This window comes from Manihot esculenta, chromosome 13, assembly GCF_001659605.2.
Source record: "Manihot esculenta cultivar AM560-2 chromosome 13, M.esculenta_v8, whole genome shotgun sequence".
Lineage (NCBI taxonomy): Eukaryota > Viridiplantae > Streptophyta > Magnoliopsida > Malpighiales > Euphorbiaceae > Manihot > Manihot esculenta.
In genome coordinates, this window is record NC_035173.2 from 1,928,691 (window position 1) to 1,951,679 (window position 22,989).

The following is a 22,989-nucleotide window of genomic DNA, read 5'->3' on the forward strand; positions in this document are numbered from 1 at the left end:
CTTAAAAGTAGAGAGGTTTATAGAGAGAACATTCCAGTTGAATTAACATACGATCAAAAATGAACAAGCGGTCTAGGAATTCGTCAGAAAAATCTGGGACGACTCCGTCGTTTGTCAATGGAGATACACACATATTTACAATAATTGGATGAGCATATGCAACTTGGTCCATTCAACATAATACAGCATTCTTTCTATACACAATTGCTTGATACAGTTCCACAGTGGTCTGGCATTCAGGACGCTCCAAGATGTGAAAATGGACTAATAGATGCTATCAACTCACACCACGATATATAGCACCAGGTCGAAGATCATCCATGTTATCAATATTTCTATACCCATCAAACTCCCTCAGGCATGACCAGCCCCGGCGAGTTAGAAAATCACGGTAGTCATCTTCTGTGTAAAAAATTTTTTCCTCCGTATGCACTGGCATGTGGTCTGAATCATCATATAGACACACTTTTACAGCTAATCCTGAAATTGGAGTCAAAATGTGCAGGCTATACTTAGTATCCTACTAGTCTTCAACCTTCTAATTTGTATGCAATATAAATAGTGATATATATATATATATATTTATCAATAACATGACTAGGAGTAGGAATTATCTCAATTACCTTCATCAAGGTGAAGGGTGTAATTTCCCACAGGCATGTCCCTGTCAAGACTACGAATTACCTGGTCTTCATCCTCCAACCAAAATGCACGTTTGGTCCTCAATCTGAAAGCTGACTTGATTGCCTCCTTGATGGCATCTGCAGTGCCATCAATACCAATTCTCCTTGTATAGTCCCCATACTTAACTGTTATTACTCTTCCAACAAATGATTGACTCTCAGCACCTACCAAATGGGAGAATTAATGAGATAGTAAAACAAGTCAAGGTACAATCTCCATAAGCACAAAACTGGTATTTCTGTCAAACAGATATTGAAACAGATTCCTTTTAGCAAGTCATTATGGAGGAAGATTTGACATCCTAGACAAGTAAACAATTAGATTTCAGTCACCATTTCCAGGAGTCTCCCTCCAGTTCCAGGGAGGAACTCCACTTGCTGCAACTGCCTCAGCTGCAGTGATGGCCAGGGGATGTCCATCATGATCCAGACGTCTTTCAAGGTTGAGTGCTGACCTGCCACTGGCTGCACACCAAGGAAATTCAACGAGGGTAATGCATAATTCTTTAAAATAAAATACAAGGACAAGGTGCATAGAACATGTAAATAGCAACACAAGGTGCCCAACTGATTATGAAAGACTGCATGAAGATAACATCTAAACTCTTTCCTTTAACATCTAAGCTCTTTCTTTAGCCAAAAAATTATGACTCAGAAGCCAGTGTAGTGGATGAGGGAGAGAATGAATTCGGTTGTGCAACTAAATTAACAATTCTTTAGTATGAAATCAGGAAAAACAAGTGTTAGCCTGCCCTGGCTAGCTGCATGCCTAGGAACTTTCAACAAGGGGAACTGATTGTGGAAGGCTGCATGAAAATGAAATCTAAATTCTTTCTTCCACAAAAGTGGATAAGGTTGAGAATGCATTTGGATTTTGGAGAGTATAAAGTGTAAACAAACAAATAAATTCCCCAGAAAAAAATAAAGAACATAGAGCAATTGAATATGATACTGTTCACACACCCATGGAACTCTAGGAGGGAAAAAGATCTATTTTTTCTGTCCATGGTTGATCCACACAGCTACTGCTTTGACCAAGGCCAAGGAAAACGGCAATGTCCAAGGGATAGAATCAACATCCATTGAGAAAATATTCCAGGGGAAAACAACATTGTGTTGGCTTCTCTTTTACCTTGGTCCTATCTACACCAGCAAAATACATGGAGCTATGCAACTACATGTTCAGCCATGTCACAGTGTGCTCCATCAAATACAAATACAATCTATAAGAGGAAAACCATATACAAATTGGAAAAGGCTGCAAGGACATCATATTGCATGGGACACAAAACCTGAATGATTGACCTTTTCATAAAATATTCTTCACCAATTCCACAATTATCTCTAGCTACATGTAAATTAGAACAAGTTTAAAGGACATCATATTGCATGGGAGTTGGGACATAAGCCTGAATAATTCACCTTTCGATCCAATATTCTTCACCAATGCAATCATCAGCTCTAGCTACTAATAACCAGTTGACAACCAAAAGGCTGCTTGGTATTACCGCTACTAAATAGTAAATACTATCATGAAATGTCCTTTTATTTTAGTCATTTTGCAAATGGTTGAAAGATTCTTTAATTTCTCCATAATGCATTTTTAAGAAATGACACGTAAAAAAAAAAAAACAACTTACAAATTACTGTGAAAATATATTTCATTATCTAAAAACTAGCCATTCAACTTACTAGCTATTTGTATGGTAATGAAGAATTTTCTTGAGCATTAACATTTCAGAAAGAAATTGTGGAAGCTTCTCGGCTAGACCCTTAAAGAACACATTCAGCATCTAGTACCAGAATTAACTGATGGGATAAAATGGAAGATTTCTTGATTGTTTAATCTTGCAGACACATTAATATGTTGGTAGCAGCTACGATAGTGATGGAGCAAAAGGTAGTAGAGATTCACCTACTAACAAACACATACCCATATATACACCCACCTAGAGAGAGAGGGAGAGAAAGGAAGTTCCTAAGATAAATTACAAAGCTTATAAGTGAGAATGACTTACCTTCTACAGGTCCAAAAGAGATACTTGCTTCATCAAAGCCTGGGGAAGTCAAACAGATATTGCAATAAATATTAATGTCATGAAAGTCTTCATATATGTTGCATAACTGCAATTAGGGAAAGCAATTTAAGCCATAAATGTTTATGGAATTAAATTATCAGAAGAAAATGACCTAAAAGTTAAATAATACCAAACAACATAGACAATGTCTCCACCAAATGTTCAATCAATAAATGAGGGGACTTAGGTATATTCAAAAATGAAATTATTAAAGGGCATGAAACAATAATGAAAGCTGAAAGAAGAAAAAGAATCACAGTAAATTAGAAAAGCTAGATATACAATCGTGCTTTATTTGCACAAGTATATCTGGAATTGTGTGTGAATACATATCTATGTGTGTGTGTATGTATATTAGCACGAGACTGGAATTATAACATTTAGTAATTCCATGATCAATGCATAACTCCTCTTTAACCCAAAATAAGAAGTAAAAGAAGAAAGCCAAATAAGCTACCAAGTTAGCAATAAGATAGCACCCCAAGGGTTCATAATAAGTTTAGTGTGGATAACACCGTTGTTTAGTTTGTCATATTACCTACTCCAGACTTCACCAGGGTAGAGGCGTAAAGCTTAACAAATAAAAAATGAATAACAGTCCATAAACCACAACAACATACAGTTGAACATATAAAATAAAATAAACAGTCAAGTCAGTTATGTCCCATGGATATAAGACGCGATCGTGGCCGCATTCACAGTCATGGTCACAATTAATAGAAACAGATGCCATTACGTGGCAGTAATGGCCTACCGCTACATAAATTTTTTTAAAAAAAATTGCAAAATTCATGAAATGAAAAGATATTTAAAGATATGAGTATAAATAAGATACCTAATCAAATAATAAGCATTAATACTTGAACAAAGACACTTAATCCATTATTATTAGACATCTTTAACAATAATAAATTTATTCAATCCATTATTAGACATCTTTGACGATAATTAGTTTATAGCTAAAATAACAATGTAGATAATATAGATAGTAAAAATAATTCTTCATACTCTAGATTTAACAAAAAGAACTTGGCATCCAACATTATTTTCTTTAACAAAAAAGTAAAAAAATGGCAAAAACAAAGATAAATAACTCAAATTTTATAAGGTATAAATGTGTGGAATTAGAAAGATAGTTGATGATCTTAGCTTAAAAGAAAAGAATTGAGACATTTGTAGATATATAGTAAATTTTTTATGGAAATTTGAGAAAAGTGAGATACAACAACATAAAACTTCCCAATCTAAGAAAAAGAAAATGAGTTGTTGCCCCATATGGCGTTAAAAAAAAGGTAACGAACTGTTACCGTTATTCAACAGTAAATAATGGCTGCCACAGGAATAAACTTTTTTGCCCTTCAAATAATGAGTGTAACCGTAACGAGAGGTCAAAAACCTATAAATAACAGTCGTTGCATTAGTACCGGCCTTTATTTAAAACCATGTTACGTCCACTCCCACCCTTAAAGTCATGATCATCACTACAGTTAAGCAGTTCTATTTTTGGCGTTAGCTCTCCCCCAGCCATTACATAAATAATCTCTTAAAAACCTTAGCCAAATCCCCACTTCTTGCAGAAAGATAAATGTTACCATCAAACTAAGAAGGGCTCACATTCACAGACTGAATCAGCTATAAGAATGCAGTCATGGTATTAAGATCAACACGAAAATCAGACCTGAGAACCACATATGTTTGAAATTTACTATAAGATATCTTCATATATTTTGAATGTTGATTCCAAAACCCCCAATTTCAATAGTCACAAAAAATTGGAGTCGCCAGAACCACTCAAGTTACTTCTCTTGGGAACAGCTCATAGCACAAGAAGTAAGAACATCAATCTGATTTTTCTTTAACTGTTATATTTCAGGCCAAAATTTTATTTTCCTAGCACCATTATAAATCCCCATAACTCCATAAAACCTTGTTTTGACACCCAGTCACAAAAATGAGCCCCAAAAACGCTCTCTACCAACTGTCAAGGACTTCCAAGAACAGGCAAAATTGATCATTTCCCAGCTTATTTCAGATTTAAAACACCCTAATTCCACTTCACCATCACAACATCCAAACCACATGTTTTTATCAAAGGCAAAGCACTATAGTTGTAGACGCCATTACTTCTATTCTTGCTAGTGTTGTCATACATCACATCAGCCTGAGCTTAAGAGCATATCAATCACAGAACCAGGAAGCATCTAAGCACATTACTTCTTAGCAGACAGAGAACAACAACTTCTAAGTTGGGCCAAAATAATAATAAGAAGAAGAAGAAGAGGAAACCTTTATCACTTATCCAAGAAGAGAAATTGTAGAAATCTAGTACCACTCAGTAAAATCTACATCCCGAAAAGCACACAAGTTTAAACAGCTCATGACCTATTCCGCTGAGTTCAATAAGCTAATATCAAAACCAACCAAAATAGGAAAAACACCGCACAAGCATACAAAGTTCCTTATTACCTTTATCAGCAAATTGCATGTAGGAATCAACTTTAGTAGGAGTGGGACTCTTATACTGTGCATTTTTGCTCCGCTCCCTTAATATCTCGTCAATCTCCTTATAATAAGACATTTTTGCGGACCCACTTCCTCTATCTTGATGCTTAGCCTTCTTGAACTCTTTCAACAAGTTCCTCCACTTGTCGGTGCACATAGTAGGAGATCGATCAAATCCCTTCTCCCTCATTTTAGCCGATATTTGCTCCCACAAGTGCTTGTTAGACTTAGAAGTATTGAACAAACCATCCATTTCTCGACGAAGAGCTATCAAGCTTCGAGTTTCATCTTGGACCCATGTCTCAGCTCGCTTTTTAGGCGCTTTCACTTCATGATTATCCTCGCCACTGCTCTCACCGAGAATCATCTGTTGTTGCTGCTGAGGCGGCTGTTGCTGGTGAGGATTGTGAAGATGGTGTTGATGAGGTGGCAAATCACCGTTGCTTGAGACAACTTCGATAATCATGTTATCTCTGGTGGCGGGTGGAACTTCTTCCTTGTAGAAATTGATGGGGCGAGGCTTTTCCGATAAATACATGGTTGAAGAAGATCAGAATCTGGGGGTTTGGGGAAATGGGTAGTTTTAGAAAGAAATGGGATTGAAGAAAGTGAGGGATTTCATGAGAAGAAGAAGAAGAGAACCCATGATCGTGAAGAATGAATTAAAGGATAGAGTAGAATTTTGTTTGACGATGCTTTTCTTCACCTTTTTGAAGACGGTAAGTTGAGTGTGCAGTGGGCTTCAGCGCATAGCGATAGACAGAAAGAAAGAGAGATGCGTCAAGTAAAAGCATGATTTTTTATTTAACAACAATTACTATTTACTTCATATCACAAAAATAATTATTTTCTAAAACTATATTATAATTTATTTATTATAAATAGCTAATTGCCGCTAAAATACTTCAAATTTAATTTTATTATTGCATAAATTTGTAGTTAATTTAAAATTTAGATAAAATTATAGAAATTAAAAATTGATATAATTGTAAAGACATAAAGGATTTGATTCGTTCATCTTACAATAAACAAAATTGGTAATATATGTTTAAAAAAAAAAAAAGGAAATTGGAGAAAAACGGTGCATTTTGAGGTGAAACTATTACAGAAACGACATCGTTAATAACGGCTAAATCACAAGTTCTGCTCTCCTTAGTAATCACACCCGTCCATGTCTCTATCTTTTTCCGTCTCTCGCTCTCTTCTCTGCCCCTTCACTTTCCAGCTGCAGCTTTTGTAATGGAACCAAACCCTAAATGCTACTGCTACCAGCTGGTATTCTCCTAGAGAAACCTAGTTAAAAAGTTATAACCTTTACTGTGTTTTGATACAAAATCCTCCATGGAAAAAACATTGATCATCATTACAAGATGATTTCTTTTTCAACCCCCTTTCTCTCAATCAGGAGCTTCCGTTGTTCTTTTCAATTTTATACCCTTTTATCGTATTTCACTTTCAGCCAATAAGGTTAGCTTTAGCAACCTGAAGTTTCTCTCAGGTATTGTACCTAACATGTTATGTGCGTTGCTGATTAGGCTTTGGTTGGGGTTTTAGCGAATTGAGTTTTCTTCTTTTATGGGTTGAATTCACTCTGTTAGTTTATCTGGCTAGTTCTGATGTGGTTTTGTATAAACCGTTGGCCGCTACTCACTAGCCTGGTTATAGGCCCAAAGCGTATTGCCATTGCACTAGTGACTGGACATTGGACATTGACAAGAAGAAGATTTTAATGATTGGAAAAGGAATCACCAACTTGTGTTTTTTTTGCTGCACTAGTGCATGGGTTTTAGGGGTTTGATAAAGATTCTAGAATTGGCTTCTAATATTTAATTTGATGGCTGTTTTGATACTTGATTCCTCAGTGCAACTTTTCTTTCGGTCAGAGGTTAATTGATTAACTAACAATATCCTTTAATTCTATAAAGCATTGGTGATTCCTTCTGACAGTCTTCAGTTGCAGTTTAGCAGTATCCTTTAATTCTATAAATAGTTTGAATGTGATCATTATGCTGATTTGAGGAATTTTGTTTGCTTTATTTTTTTTTCATTTTTCCATATATTATATGAGATGAGGAAAGTTTTGGCTCTCTGACTAATCTCCCTGCCAGTGTGTGGTTTAAATAGGTTCTATCAATCGAATAAAGGTAACAGCTTCTTTTCTTGGCTATGACCAAGGCCTGTCTAAGTAGATTTTACAGTTTCTACCATGAAGTGGCAAGGTCATTGTCTTCAAGGAGAAGCCATGGAGGTAGATCTTTCAGAAACTTATCCACTTGTTTTGCACCTTTGATCACTCCAACAGACTCTCTCATTGTCTGCCCCTCCTCATCACTGTCGTTGACTGCTTGCATTACGCATCCTGGTGTGCTCCAACGTTCAGAGGAATGGTTTGCGCTGAGGAGGGACAAGCTGACAGCAAGTACCTTCAGTACTGCCTTGGGTTTCTGGAAGGGAAACCGTCGGTTGGAGCTCTGGAATGAGAAGGTTTTTGCACCGGAGTTAAATATCATTGAAGCTTCTAAGAGAGCCGTGGAATGGGGCGTTCTAAATGAAGCAGCAGCTGTAGACAGTTATAAAACCATCACAAGCCATGAAGTTAATCATTTGGGATTTGCAATCCATCCAGCACAGGAATTTGATTGGCTTGGTGCTTCCCCAGATGGTCTTCTTGAGGGAGGCATCCTGGAAGTTAAGTGTCCCTATAACAAGGGAAAACCAGAGAGTGCTCTTCCTTGGTCAATCATGCCTTTCTATTATATGCCTCAAGTTCAAGGGCAATTGGAAATAATGAATAGAGAATGGGCAGATTTGTATTGCTGGACACCGAATGGAAGCACAATAATCCGAGTGCATAGAGACCGTAGTTATTGGGAGCTAATACACCCCATTCTACGTGAATTTTGGTTGGAGAATGTGATGCCTGCCAAGGAAGCTCTGTTGCTAGGGAGGGAAGAGGAAGCTAAATCATATAAGCCAACATCCACTCACAAACAGACAGGACTTGTAATTGTTAAGAGCTTAAAGGTAGCTAATGAATCCAAGCTGTTGTGCAAGGAGATTGCTGGTCATGTTGAATTTTATAGCTGATAAAGTCCAAAATAGTATTTTTGCAGTTTATCAGTCCTAGAATAGGCTTCTTTACTGTGCAAGGAGCAGCAGAAGATTAACAGCATGGTCAAACAGATTGCTGGTAAGAAGCGGTGGGGCGAAAAATTGCCATTAAGTTTTGGTATTCTGCCAAGTATCTAATGAGCTCCTTTGTTTAGTATTTCATCTATGATTTAATGTATGTATTTTCTTATTATCAAAATTGATTCATGGCTAGATGTTCCCAAAATAGCCAACTTTTTATAACGATGCCTATGCAAGAGAGTGACCAACTTGAAGAATAAGCAGGTTGATTAAAGCAAGCATTCAGCTATAATAAGCACTGCTAAAACCAAAAAAACTAGCTAAAGTACATCAGCCAGATGAAAAAAATAGCCATTGAGCCAATTCTGCAAATTTGTTGATCCAAAATAACAAACCGCTAATTTAAAATAAGTAAATGACCGTTTGCCATGAAATTCTAAGAATGCCACTCTTATAATGTGGAAATGTTTCAAGGAGTAAAGCAGGAGGAAAAGGAAAAAGAGAAGGGGAGATGGATTCAGGATTATCGTGGGCTGACCAATGGGACTACGACAATCCTGACCCTCCACCACAGCCAGAGCCAGAGAAAGACAAGGAGAAGGGGAGCAATGAAACCAAGAAGAAATTTGGGAAGAAGATACTGAGCCTCAAATGGATGAAAGATCTGCGCAAGAAGTCTCAGAAATAAACGAGATGCGTCTCTGGCTCCCATCAACTTTCCTTTCAATGTTGATTCAATAATGAAGATATTGTCAGTTCCATGAGAATGTTTCAACCCTCTTGTCCTTTTCTTCTTCATCTATCATTTCCTCTGGAGATAAATATTTGTGCAGATTGTTAATTTTATTTCCTGCAGATTGCTTGGACAAAGGGGTTGTAATGAGCCTAATCAAATAGAATATCCCAATAACTTATTCTGAAATATTATCTTGTGGAAGGGGAACCCAATTGGGACCTAATATACAACAAGAAGAAACCAAGAAAAAGAAAATCACTAGTTGGAAACTCTGATTTCTCTGAGTTCTATTCTTTTTTATATGTTTAAACTTATTTGAACATGTTTGATTAAAGTGAATTTAATTAGAATATTATGAACTTTGTTTTTAATAATTAATATTAAATTTATTTTTCCAATAAAAAATCTAAATTTACGTTCTGGATAAAAAGAAATTTATTTAAAATTTTCAATAACAAATTGATCAATTGACTTGGAAGGCAGCTTTCTCCAGTTCACAACTTCAGATTATAAAACAGTGGCAAAATTAGTAGATGAGTAGAAATCACCAATACAACAAAAATCAAAGAATCCATAAAAGAAGCAAAAGTACTAAGATAAGTTTAATGCTCTTATACAAATTAATTTCTAAACTTTTTAGTATATAAATTTATGTTCTTCCCATGATAATCATAACTGAATCCATAGAAAAAATCAAATTAAATCAATTCTTCACCTTAATCACATGCCCACATAAAATCATTTAACATTCATTTCTTAAGTTAATCATATTCGTTTTATACTTAAAACATCCATCAAACTGAATTAATTTAAAAATTCAATTCCATTTTTATTATTTTCAATTTATTTAATTTTTATTTGTAAAAAATTTAATTTTAATAAAAAAAATTCAATTTGATTTTTATTATTTTCAATTAATTTAATTTTTATTTTTAAAAAATTTAATTATTTCGATTTGATTTTAATAAAAAAAACAGTAAAAACCAACTAAATCAAGTAGTAGCAAGACTATGTTATTTTTTATAAGTTATTAATTCAAAAAATTTAAATGTTTTGATCAAGTTTATATTCTAAACTTTTAAACAATTAAACAAAACTTTTAAGATTTATCATGATTTTATCTATAAATTCAAATAAATTTTGATCAAAATTTAAAATTAATATAAATGATCCCACGTTTTTTAATTAACTATATTTTTAGTATTTCAAATGAAATAATTTAAAATTTTTATAATTTCACATTTATCTTCCAATCTTTTTATCTATTAAATAAAATAAATCACATATTTTCATAAATTTATATTTATATTCTAATATACAAATATTGAAAAAGTAAGAATAAAATTATCAAAACACACAAAAAGATCAACAATCATATTCTTGATTAAGAATCTAAATAAACTGTGATGTTCTAAAATCTAATAGAGGATAAACTTAAAGTATATATTTATGAATTTGGTACAAATGGCTCATTCCTTCTTTTCTTTATTCTTTTCCCTTTTGTCCCGTAGTCAAATGTAATCACTTTCTATTATAGTATAATTTGTCGTTATCACGTGGAACCATACATGCAAATGTATTGCGTATTTTTTCATTGTCATTTTTTATCGTCAGATGATCATTTGATTCTTTTGACACTATAAGGTCATGATCCTGGATATAAGGAGTGTGTAACCCTACTGGCCCATCAAGTCAATGGGCTGAATCTCCCTTCGATGGACCTGAATTCTGTTCTGTCCGGTCTATTTACACGAAGTCAGAATTGGGTGCTAATAGATGGACTCACGTAGTGGGTTTTGATGAGACTAGAGTTCCTTTTTTCTGTATGGTTTAACTGAGACAAGAGTATTCGAGACCTAATAGTTATCAGTAATAATAAAGAAATAAGTAATAGATAAGTGAGATTAATTTTAAAAAAAAATATTTATCTATTTCTAACTGTTTTCTTTTCTAAATTAACCTTTATTATTATTTTTATTTTTATTGTTATTCGTTTAGGTTTTATTCTTTATATTACTATTAAAATTGCGAAAAAATTACTGATTAATTTAATTTTTTTTCATCTACTTTAACTAAAGATGCAACAAATATCATGATAATTGATTTTACAACTATTCAATATTGAAAGACAAACTAAAAAGTTAAAATGTAAATGTGAATTTTCTGAAAAGTTTAAATTATTTTATTTAATAAATTAAAAAATTAAAATATAAATATGGATCCATAAAAATATTTGGATTATTTTAGTTTCTAAATAAAAAATATAAATTAAAAAATAATAAAAATGTCAAATAAGATCACAGAATGTCAATTTTAAATTTGGATCAAAATTAATTTGAGTTTATAAATAAAATCATGATAAATCTTCAAAATTTATTTAATTATTCAAAATTAAAAGCTTAGAATATAAATATAAAATAACAGACGTCAAAATTTTTTATAGGTTAATTGGCTTTTTTTTATAATATAGAAATAATAAAAAATATAAAATTATATTAAAATTCCAAATGGGTTAATTGGCTTTTTTTTTTTGTATATAATATAAGAATAACAAAAAATATAAAATTATATTAAAATTCCAAATGGGTGTCTAATTACAAGGTTCATTGCACAAATATAGACTAAACCAATAAAGAAAAGCCCACTCAAAGCCAAACTCAGCCCACAACAGCAACGCCTTTCAAAATCATCTCATCCAAAAGCATCATTAACGATCATCAAACAGATAACAGAAAATGAACAAACAGCTTACATACCAGAATCAAAGCATCCAAACAACCACAAATCACAATCCATCACCCAGAAAAGCAAGACTTAAGGAAGGAAAACCATAAAAGGCAGAGATTAAAGCCAATATAGTTATGAAGCAACCGCCTATATTCCATCAATCCAAACCACCCCAACTCTAATCGGCTAGAGAGCGCACAAACAGGAAAATCCTCAGCCATACAATCAGAAATGCATCGCAACTCAGCTAAAATTCCTCAACAAACAAAAAACCAAAAGAGACGCTCAATCAAAATAAGAAATCGAAACTCATGTAGCCCCTGCCCATACCCAAAATCTTTTTCTCTCGGTGCTCAAACTTTTTGTTTGACCAACTCTCCCCTTAACTAGTATTAAAATATTTCAATTAAACTTAAAAATAAAATATAAAAAATAAAAAACTCAATAAAAACTTAACCTACCAAACCAAGTCAATTCCTACTCAAAATCAATTCAATTTAATTTTTATAAATATTAAAATTTTATTTTCAATTTATTTAATTTAATTATAAATATTTTTATTTTCAATTTATTTAATTCAATTACAAATATTAAAATTTTATTTTTAATACATTTAATTCAATTTAATTTTAAACTGAAACTGAACCGATCAAATCTATCAATACCCCACCCTTTTTTCCTCCTAAGCTACGGGATCAAGATGTTAACCCACTCCTCTCCTAGCACTTCATCGACAGGGAACATTCAATATATTCAATTTCTTTTATTATTATTATTATTATTATTATTATTATTTAATAGAGAAAAATGAGGCTCAATACAAGCCCCATACTACTAATGCATATTACAAATCCACCGTAGCAGGTAAAACAGATTGTTCCTTTTCTCATTTGTAGAAAGCAAGCTACGAGCCAATAACATGAAGTACTCTACCAGCACCGGAAGTATGGATATGCAAGTCCCCAACTAGAAGTCGAGAGCTCTGGCGAAACGTTGACTCCATCCAAAAGTATGCACTTCACTGAGAGGAGCCTGCAGCTCAGAATCCGCTTCACAGCAAGCAGGAGTCTAATAGCTCCAGCTCCTCAGGAGACGAAGATCTTGTATGCTAACATTCACATAAAAAATAAATCACTGCTGGTTTTAAGGAAGCAGGATGCAGGCATATGATCTCATTTACAACATGTGCACCAGACAAGCCACTTTCTATCATTGACGACATATAACTCCTTTCATGGCCAATGCAGAATAAATCTGACCCCACTTACACACAGATTAACATGCCATTTCTGCCCATCATGGGCAAAGGAATGCGTTCTTCATGGGTCTCTTATTAGGCTACATGCCAAATAAAAGAAAAACCAGAACTTAAGATCCTTCACTGTGAACGATATGCGGAGAGCTAGTGAAATGCCTCGGAACATCATACCCTTCTTTCTTTCTTTTTTTTTTCTTCTATTTCTGTTATTCCTTTTTTTTTTCCCTTCCTTTTTTCCACACAACAATATATAAGGGCACTCAATCTGATCTGCACCCAAATAAACCTTGCGACCCAACAATAGCTTCTTCTGAAACAGTCAGCACGTTCAGAAGGCAAAACAAGACACAAGTGGAACCATAAACCAAGATGGCCGCCTCATATTTTCTGCTTAAATTCTAAAGAACAAATTATGCACATCTCAATCTTAACATGCAACCAGAAGACACAAACAGACAACTATCTCTAGCCATGAAGACGAAGGCCACAGCTAGATCCACCAAGAGAGGAAGACATGGGTGCACCAATCTTGCCATCTATTTGCTTCTCATTGCATTTCTGGAGTTGCTTCCAACAATCTGAACAGAGCAACTCAAGGCAAAAAGTTTCCACGTATTCATTGTCATTAATACACCGGCCACAATGAACACACCGCGAGATACAAAGTGTGCATGCCCTACATGCCCAAGTAGAATGTTCTTTCTGCTGACATTCCACTGCAGGGCAATCATATACTAACCTCAAGTTCTGGCACCTTGGGCACATCTCAATATCAATAGTACGATCATCCTCACATGACAGATAAAAGTTTCCTCTGTGATAAAAATGTGGTTTGTGGGCATTCCGCTGCATCTGCATATTTGAGCCCAATAAAAACAACAGTTCTTCAAAATGCTTCTGTGTCACTCCATAGAGCCCACCAATCCTCAAATGCTTCACCCCTTGTGTACCCATAGTCTTGAATGCCCTTAAACTAGTTACAACGCCTTCAATGCTGAGTCTTGTACATCCAGGTACACTCAGCTGCATAAAGAAAAATTATCACCTAATCAACATCAGAAAAGCAATACAACAAACATAATCTGCATAGTTTCATAGATCATTAAATTTAGGGAAAATGAACCTTGACTATCCAAGTTCACCAACTAAAGCCTCAACTTTAATAAGTTCAGTTTGATCCCTTCCTTGCATAAGATGGTAAAGAAATCAGGTGCAGGTAAGCTGTAATCCTACAGTGCATGAGACACGCTACAAATACTGTTGTTTTGGACAAACTATTATTCAAGACGATGGAAAATTGACCAAAAAGCAAAGATGTTGCTTCCTACATCAGTTAACAGCAGCTATGCAGTTACTATCTACCATCTGTAATATGAACAGTTCACATTCCCACATATGATCACATTTCCAAAGTTTCTTAAATTAAAGTTCACAGAATAACCAGTGCCAACAGTACACATGTCTGTACTACAGAGGGAAAATCCATGCATCAAGAAAGTAAGTCTCTTTACAGAATATGGAGGAATCAACATTATCATAACTGAATACTAATCAGAATACAATTCACTTAACTTTTTTCTTAAAAAAGGGAGGCATAATCACAGGGGAGGAAGAGCAAATTCACAACTTCATATAAGCCACAGACATTAAGATTCAGAAACCAATGCAAGAAACATCATTACAAAAAGGGAAAGAACTCACCTTGGTTAGCCTAGGGTTATTTTGAAGGACACATTTCAACCCATCATCAGTAATTCTTGGACACTCAATCAGGCTCAGGCAATGCAAGTTACCTTGAGCCCTATTAGTTAATTGCAAAAAAACATCATCAGTGATTTTCTCATTCAATGGTTGATCTATGTGAATGCTCCTCCATAAAAGTGGGTCATTTCGAACTGTAGAACGTAATGATTTGCATACAATTTCAACAACAAGAAGATCCCGTACACCAAGATAACCAAGAGCAAAACCAAAGGCTGCATGAGGAGCTCCCACATCTCCATCAGAACGCATCCCAATACCCTCATAAGATTCTCCAATTATTATATCCACATTACCAGCATCTTTAATGCCGATTAATTGGTTTCCCAGGCTCATAATGTCTTCCACATTACAAGGCAATCCAAAAGCACCATGGCCAGATGCACCCCCTGCTTCCTTCTCTAGAAATCCATCACCAAATCCACCAACTGCATTCAAGCTATTATCAAACCCAGCTGCATTCAAGCTATTATCAAACCCTTGGAACCTCATTGCATTGTTCCAAATAAAATTCAACCCAGCAAACAACTGATAATTCCCATCACTCGTGGCAACTTGATTCCTACCATACCCACCATAGTCCACCTCTAAATCTTCAAGCCAACCTGTAATCGCAGTAAATGTAGTGCTTATGTCCATACCAAAGGGATCCGATGGCAAAAGATCAAGAATGTCCTTATGCACAGACTCCTGTGAGCCACACCTATCGGTCCTATCCCTCCCATAGTCAAAGCAATTCTCAACCTTGTCCTGTATACCCTCCACAAGATACCCATTCGCAATCCTCATTGGGGAAACCAAATTTTCGTCAGGAAGATGCCCCGGAAAGTGATGTCGATGAGAAAAATTCAAGGCCATCCTATGTAACGAATTTAGTCTATACGAAGCCAAACCCGAATAGGAAAAAAATATCAGAGAGAGAAAAGATAGGGAATTTTAGGTAAAACAATAGAAGGGAAGGGAGAAAAAAAAAAAAAAAGGAAAAAGAGAAGAACAGGAGACAATAGATCTAACAAGAAAACCCTCAATTCCGGATAGCAAACTAAAACAACGCAACCAAAAATTTCACAGAGTTTCTTGTTCAAAGAAACCTAAAATCAGCTCGAATAAAATTGAAAAGGGTACTACCGATATAACTTTTCTCAATCTACACAATTAAAAAAAATAAACCAATAAACCTTTCTTCCTTCTTTTTTTTTTCTTAGGGCTTGGAATAAATGGACCATACGAAAACAAGAAACAAAAGATAGATCGAATTAGACAATATCAAATAAAATGAAAGCAATGATACCGCAAATTGGAAGAACAGAACCCTAATTCAGCTTCACAGAACCGCAACCACAATCGACAGATAACACCAACAGAATCTCTTGGTATCGAATTCACGAAGAAGGGAAAAGAAACAGATTAAGAAGAAGAAGAAGAAGCAGGAGGTTTTGCAAAGAGTGGAAACTACGAGGCAAAAAAGTGAAATAAAAATCTGGGTTTTTTTCCTATTTAATGAATTTTTTTGGGTTAGGGATATTTTTCTGGTGGGGAATTCGATCCAAGAAGAGGGAGTCTGTCGACCGAGTTGGGAGAGAGAGAGAGAAACAAGAAAACGCGAGAAAATAGAAGCAAAGAAACGAAAGGAAAGGAAATCGAGTGAGAGGGTAAAGGGCTACGGTGAATTTGTCCCCGTTTTAGAAGAGAGAGAATTGTTCATAGGATCCTGACACGTGGTATTTCTTATAGATTAATAATAATAATTCTATAAAAAAAAATAAATAATAATTACAAGGTTATCTTCTTTTAAACTCTTTATTCCTGGGCCTAATTGAGTTTCAGATTTGACTGGGGTAATTATTGGATTCTTTTAGGTGTTATTATTTTGAATTAATTGCTTATTTAAATAATATTAAAAAAAATTAATGAGTCATTATATCCAAATTAAAATAAAAAGTACACAATTTTAGAAAAAATTATTTAATTTTTATATAAAGGGAATTTATAATAATTACAGTTGTTTGCAGTTTAAATATATTAAATAAATTACTAAAATTAGTTTTAAAAATGAATTTAATATATTTTGTTAGTGAAACTTAAAAACAGCTAATAATATTATTACAAACATTTTTTTTATACAATTATTCATGTTAGAGATATACACATTTATGATTTGATAAACATTTAACATGCTATTTCCCAAAAAAAAGTACTATTGCAATTAATTATTATAATCATTTAATTACTTAAAATTTTAAAACTTAATTAAAGTTTTTAATCTAATGCATTAGATTTATTACTTTGTAAAGACAAATAAATGAATTTGAAATATATATTTTTTAAAAAATTCTAATTGTTTATTATATATTTTAATTTTTTAAAGTTGGTTGAAGGAACCTAAAAAAAAAAAAGAAAGAAAGAAATAGCTGAAAACCCAATATAGTTTGAAGATAAGGTTTTAAAGGAACATCAATGATAGTAATTAAGAAGCTAATGATGATATGGTTTTGGAATCTTTGTGGATTTGTTGAGCTAAGAGCAAATTAAAAAATAATTTTTTCTAGAAAAAAAAAAAAAGTGGAAATGCTATCTTAAGACTCAAGCAAACTCCTCACCAAGGTCTAAGGTGTTGGCTTTGTTGAGCTATCCTTGTACGTCATGGCAGGGATCCCTTGAGGCTATCTCTCTCACCCTTTGATATGACTTCATATTTCACCACCTCACAATACCCTCCTCCATTACTTTCTTTTTTTAGCGTAATTACACTCTTCACTTCATTTTATTCTCATTTTTACACTGATCATATGTTTATTTTTTTTTAATTGAAATTAAAAGTTTGATACCCAAAACTTATTGGCGTGTGACAAAGAGGAAATTAGACGATTTCTCGAAAGATTCGTAGGAATCCTTCATAACTAAGTTCTCGAAAGTCTCCTTTTCAAAGCAGCTCAAATCCCCAAGAATCTAAATACGAATTCTCCTCTCAAAAAGGGCGGGGCCTCCTGGGAAGCCTACATGCTCTTTCTTTCATCTTTTTCACTGAGCACAAGAGACCTTGGACTAAAGTAATTTGGGGTGGAAGCTGGGAAAAAAACAAGAAAACGTTCCAATGCTTACGCAGCCAACTATTGCGTGTTCTAGAAAATAGACCATAAACCTGTTCATACACAACAACTCCAAGCTAAGCCATTCTGCTCAACAGCTCAAGCATTTACTTGTACACAGGATGCTGCATCTTCAACACCTCAGACAGATGAAAGGAAAACAGGCATCAATGCTGTATCACTCTCCTCCAACTCAATCTTGTGCATGTTATAAAAGAATATCAGAAATCCTAATCATTTTAGTTATTTTAAATCAAACCTGACACAACGGCAGTAAACCACCAAAACCTCAGCTTTAATAAAGACGCTAAATAAATAATGACAAACAATTGGAAAATTTTTTAACTAGAATCTATAGGTTTTAAACCTTTCCCCTCTTTTCTCCTCCCTTTTCTTTGGTTTTGGGGGGTTGGTGTTGGAGTGGGAATTCCAGTAAAGCAATGGTCTCTTCATCAATTCCTTGACTTCTTTCTAGATGATTTCGGTGAAGGCTTTGATTTCTCTGCAGATGCCTTGGAAGTAGCTTGGTTTGCTTTTGAATTTGAGGAGCTGGAATTGGCAGCACTTGCACTAGCATCATGCTTTTCTCTAACTACAGCACCCTGAGATCCTCTTACCTGAGCCGCTCTCTTATCCTTTCTCTTGGGCCTGTAACTTGATCTCTCTCTCTTGGGGAGCCACCTTTCTGGATCTGGAGGAGGACCTGGATTTGCAGGATCAAACCCTTTAGGATACCTTGGCTTTCTCTTTCTCTTTTTCCTTGGTTTCTCTTTCTTGCCCTCTTCTTGTACTTCAGCAACCGAGATATAAGCACCTTCAACATGCTTTGCCCCAGAGGTCTTCTCCAAACTATCTACATCGATCCCTTTCAGACCTGGTAAAGGTTTCAGCTGCTTCTCATAAGCTTCTGCCTTGTCAACATTCACACGAGCAACTGTACTTACCAGCCCAGCTAATGCTTCCACACTTCCATGGCTTTTAACAAGCTGCTCATATAGGTGGGCAGCATCTTCCTCCCGCCCATGCCTGATCTTGAAGGCAGCAGCTTCTTGCATAACAACATCCAGCTTGTTGTCCTCAGTCATTGCATTTGACCACCATTTGATTGCAGAGTCAAGGATGGCAGATGCACCATCAATATCTCCAGCCCGCTCTTTAAGAGCCACAATGGTTGCAACAGTGGCAGGCATGTGCTGAATATCAGGAATTTTAGCCAGGGAGTCAGCTGCAATTTGAGGATGGCCAGCAGCAGCAGCAATTTGTGCCCTTGCAAGAAGAATAATCTTGGATTTGTCAGGGAACTTTTCAGCAAACTGCCCCAGTATTTCTTCAGCTCTATTAGCCTTATTCTCTCTAACTAACACTGCAGCTTGAAGCAGTACTGGCACTACGCTATCAGAAAACATGTCTGTCAGAGTTGCAACAATTTCTCGTGCCTGTTAAACATTGGCAATAAATGGAGGCCATTAAAAAGCTGAAATCCCCTAGATCACTTAGTCTTCACAATTTTAAGAGTAAAACTTGCAAACTGATGAATGCAAAAAGACAAATAAAAGACCTGATCCAACTTATTTGCATGAAGAAGTAAAAGCACCCGGTTTGCATATATTGTCTCCCTCTGTTTTGCAGAAAGCTTTTCAAGTCCATGAGCAAGCTGGAAACCTTGTGCATCTTTTTCTTTAAGCCGATCAAGTTTCCTCAGGTTATCAGAAACATCTTTTGTTCCTTTCACAGCAACAAAGTTGTTAACAGCCACAGCAAAAGATGATTCGTCTGCCAGATTTCGGTTAATAATATCTGTGTAAGCTTCCATTGCCTCTTGAGATCGTCCTAAGAGCTGATGAAATAAGCTATGTGCATTATTGGCTATCTGTAAGCTATTCAAAAATGCATAAAGAGAAGCAGAAACTTTTTGCATTACATCATTATACCTGCTGGACGTATGCCAATTGGACAGCTATAGGAGCCAATTCTATCTCTATATCTTCCTCAGCCAAGTTGTCATCCATCAATGTTTCCTGTCCAATTCTGACAGATATATGAAAAGATATGGAGCATGTTAGTCCATCATATTTGCATCACCGGGGAAAGTTATAGATCAAAGAATAATTCACACCGACTTAGAACTTTCAATTACAAGAAAAAGATGTTCAGACTTTGCTGACATTTCACATTGTCACAAAAATGAGCAAAGAAGCTTAGTCATGTCTCAAGTGCTGAATAATTTATTTCTCAAATTAAAGATAGCTGTGATGCTTAGCACTAACTAATGCACAAGAAATTGATGATGGAAACTCTTGCAAAGCAAATATTAGAATTCATATGATCATTTTTAGGGCTATTCAATAAGTAGAGAGCAAGTTTTTGAAAACAAACTAGTGCATCACCTTCTGGCTGTCAGCAAAAGTTGTTCTGCTTCTGTGTACTTATTCCTTTCAATCAAAGAACAAGCAGTGTTGTATGCCAGCTCAAAACTGCTAGATGCTTTAATCCGATTTGCCTCCATCATTCCTTGCACTTCAGAAGCTCTCCCACCCAAAACCAAACCAGCAACAAGGTTTATTTCCAGGGAATCAATCTTGGACTTTAGAAGCTTCTGATAGACATCAACACAAGCACCCATTTTCCCCATGCGAAAAAGAATCTGTGATTCTAACAGCATGGTTTCAGAATTTCTCTCTTGGGCTTTCAAAGACTCCAAGGCTTCATTCAACTTGTTCTGTCTGTATAAACAGTATGCCTATTTAGAGGAAAACGAAAGCCATTTAGTTCCAAATCGAATTAAGACACTATGAGAACCAGAGGCTTAGCAAAATTTGCTTCTGGTGTCCCATTTAGCATGAGTATTAAATTCATGTGACCACACTCAAACTAAGAAAGCAATCCAGGGAGCAGATAATGAAATGAAAATACAAAAAGATATTAACATTACAAGCACCTAACTAGAAGCAAACCACAAAATGTAAAAGAAACCATATACTTGAAATACAAAATAATATCCCAAACAAATGTTTTTATTTTCCTTTCATATTTTACATCATTAATGAGTTATTATTTAACCCATCATACATCTTTAATTATGCCCAAATGGCATGCATATAAGCAACTAAAAAACTTCTCAAATGCAACCGCAATTTTCCACCCATAATTTAATAAAAACCACCAAAGGATTATTTAAAGCAAGCACGACAGTAACCAAAAACCAACAAACCAACATTTTAATTCCAAAAGAAAAGGAAGGATAAGAAGAAAGAAAAGCACAATTTGGCCTACCTTGAAAAAGCTGAAGTCAATAGGAACTCTCTGAGCTGACTGAATAGTTGAAAGAGCATCGTCAATGTTATCAGCCTTAATCAGAGCCACAACCTTGCATCGAAGCGCATCCTCATCAGCGGGAGCAACTCCAAGAACTGCAAAATGGCAAAAAATTCAACATTCAAAAAGCAAAACACGTAACCTAACAGTTGAAAAAAAGTATGGGATTATTAAAAGATGATAATTGGACCTTGATCTGCGACTTTGACAGCTTGCTCGTACTCGGATCGCTGTATGTGCTTGTTGAGAGCAGTGAAGAGATCTTCAATGGCAGGCGGAGGCTGCCATGGCGAGGGAGAGGGTTTCCCTTTCTCTTTGGGCTTAGGAGCCATGGTGGTTTTCTCGGAAACCAAACAGAGAAAAGAGAAAATGCAAGAGCTTTCAACTTCGCCTGGTTATTAGAAGTCAGGCTTGTCATTCCAAGGCCACAATTGGGCCGACTAGCGGGTTAGTAGATTTGTATGGGCCGGAATGCTGGAGGCCAGGATGCCGTAAGCGATCAAATATTTATAATAAAAAATTATAATTAATAAGAATAATTAATAAATATTAAATAAAGTTGATATTATGTTTTTTTCTTTTTAATTTCAGTTGGTAATATAGTTTCCCTATAGTTGTTACTGTTCTAATTTTACATCAATTTTAATATAAAAATTTAATTTCAACTATTATTAAATTATTTTCATATTCAAGCATATAGAAAAATTATTATTTAGTCAATTGATTTTTTAATTTTTTTTAAATGTATTAAAATATTTTAAAAATTTTTTAAAAAATCTACTACTTAATTTTTTTTTATTAATTTTAATCGTTACGTATTATAAATTTTTTTTTAAAATGCTTATATTATACATAGATTAATTAATATGAGAAATAATAAAACTATTATATACAGAGATCAATTAATATAATATATATATATATATATTATTTGAGTTAAAAAGTAGAAAATTGAGATAGTTGAACATAAAACTATCATATACAACTTTAATACAGATCAATAACTGCAATATAATTTTTATTTTTACTGATAATAAAAAGGTATATAATACTTTTTATTGTATAAATAAAACACAAAAAGCTATAAATATTGATCATTGCTGGTTTCATCACTTCAGTACGAGATCGGGCCTTCAAATACAGTTCAAGCTTAAAGATCCGATTTAGATTTATTGAGCAGATCAGGTTATTCACAAAATTAGGCCCACTCGCTACAGGTTCAGTCCGGTAATGTAACGTGGAAGGTATAATAACAGTCACTTTGCAGCCCTCTCTCTACATGCGCTGGAAGAATTAAATAGCCGTCTGACGTGGAAAGGACGTCTGACGTTTTCATATGTATAGACTTATATGACAGAGACATGTGGTACTGTAATAAAGAGGCTATTACGATTACTAGCAGACAAAAGAGAAAAAATAGAAAAAAAGAAATTCCTTTCCTTTCATCTAACCTTATATAACTATTGTAAATTCTATTTTCACACTTTCAGAATATTAAATATATTTAATGAATTATATAATAAATTATAGATCAGTGAATATCTTAAAAGTTATATATGAAAAAATTTAAACTCAAAATTTCATCTATATTTTATGAGAAAGAAGGACAAATTAAATTATCCTGATCCGCAGTATAATGCTTGTTACAGCATATGGGATTAGGGAAAATGATTGTGCTTGGATTGCTCTTTGCTCAAAATTGTGAAAA

At 34.5% G+C, this 22,989-nt stretch overlaps 4 protein-coding genes across 5 annotated transcripts; 1 reads left to right on the plus strand and 3 right to left on the minus strand.

The window, feature by feature from the left end:
• Position 1: 1 nt before the first annotated feature.
• LOC110629894 (trihelix transcription factor GT-1) lies at positions 2-6,036 on the minus strand. The gene is made up of 5 exons (XM_021777093.2): positions 5,228-6,036; positions 2,702-2,740; positions 1,017-1,148; positions 624-848; positions 2-480 (listed from the first exon to the last, which is right to left on the minus strand). Exons 1-5 carry the CDS (start codon positions 5,799-5,801, stop codon positions 278-280), a joined length of 1,173 nt encoding a protein of 390 aa, XP_021632785.1. The 5' UTR covers positions 5,802-6,036; the 3' UTR covers positions 2-277.
• Positions 6,037-6,406: 370 nt separating this feature from the next.
• Positions 6,407-8,684, plus strand: LOC110630315. 2 transcript variants are annotated; one of them, XM_021777747.2, is made up of 2 exons: positions 6,407-6,761; positions 7,388-8,684. In XM_021777747.2, exon 2 carries the CDS (start codon positions 7,430-7,432, stop codon positions 8,348-8,350), a length of 921 nt encoding a protein of 306 aa, XP_021633439.1. In that variant the 5' UTR covers positions 6,407-6,761; positions 7,388-7,429; the 3' UTR covers positions 8,351-8,684. The 2 variants fall into 2 exon arrangements, with proteins under 2 accessions (XP_021633439.1, XP_021633438.1); XM_021777746.2 differs by having other exon boundaries at positions 6,408-6,761; positions 7,372-8,684.
• A 3,924-nt stretch (positions 8,685-12,608) lies between these two features.
• Positions 12,609-16,539, minus strand: LOC110629815 (F-box protein SKIP14). Its single transcript, XM_021776960.2, has 3 exons — positions 16,169-16,539; positions 14,818-15,754; positions 12,609-14,139 (listed from the first exon to the last, which is right to left on the minus strand). Exons 2-3 carry the CDS (start codon positions 15,733-15,735, stop codon positions 13,582-13,584), a joined length of 1,476 nt encoding a protein of 491 aa, XP_021632652.1. The 5' UTR covers positions 15,736-15,754; positions 16,169-16,539; the 3' UTR covers positions 12,609-13,581.
• Positions 16,540-18,148: 1,609 nt separating this feature from the next.
• LOC110630355 (signal recognition particle subunit SRP72) lies at positions 18,149-21,667 on the minus strand. The gene is made up of 6 exons (XM_021777810.2): positions 21,472-21,667; positions 21,240-21,376; positions 20,354-20,706; positions 19,898-19,994; positions 19,525-19,803; positions 18,149-19,402 (listed from the first exon to the last, which is right to left on the minus strand). The coding sequence occupies exons 1-6, from the start codon at positions 21,611-21,613 to the stop codon at positions 18,419-18,421; spliced, it is 1,992 nt and encodes a 663-aa protein (XP_021633502.1). The 5' UTR covers positions 21,614-21,667; the 3' UTR covers positions 18,149-18,418.
• Between the last annotated feature and the right edge of the window lie 1,322 nt (positions 21,668-22,989).

Excerpts from the sequence above, each read along its gene's own strand:
- LOC110629894 (XM_021777093.2), bottom strand. The coding sequence starts at position 5,801 with ATGTATTTATCGGAAAAGCCTCGCCCCATCAATTTCTACAAGGAAGAA. Across the intron at positions 2,741-5,227 it reads CATGCAATTTGCTGATAAAG|GCTTTGATGAAGCAAGTATC; the intron begins GTAATAAGGAAC and ends TGACTTCCCCAG. Across the intron at positions 481-623 it reads CACCCTTCACCTTGATGAAG|GATTAGCTGTAAAAGTGTGT; the intron begins GTAATTGAGATA and ends CTCCAATTTCAG.
- LOC110630315 (XM_021777747.2), top strand. The coding sequence starts at position 7,430 with ATGACCAAGGCCTGTCTAAGTAGATTTTACAGTTTCTACCATGAAGTG.
- LOC110629815 (XM_021776960.2), bottom strand. The coding sequence starts at position 15,735 with ATGGCCTTGAATTTTTCTCATCGACATCACTTTCCGGGGCATCTTCCT. Across the intron at positions 14,140-14,817 it reads ATAACCCTAGGCTAACCAAG|CTGAGTGTACCTGGATGTAC; the intron begins GTGAGTTCTTTC and ends TTCTTTATGCAG.
- LOC110630355 (XM_021777810.2), bottom strand. The coding sequence starts at position 21,613 with ATGGCTCCTAAGCCCAAAGAGAAAGGGAAACCCTCTCCCTCGCCATGG. Across the intron at positions 21,377-21,471 it reads TGTCAAAGTCGCAGATCAAG|TTCTTGGAGTTGCTCCCGCT; the intron begins GTCCAATTATCA and ends GCCATTTTGCAG. Across the intron at positions 19,804-19,897 it reads AATTGGCATACGTCCAGCAG|CTCTTAGGACGATCTCAAGA; the intron begins GTATAATGATGT and ends TTATTTCATCAG.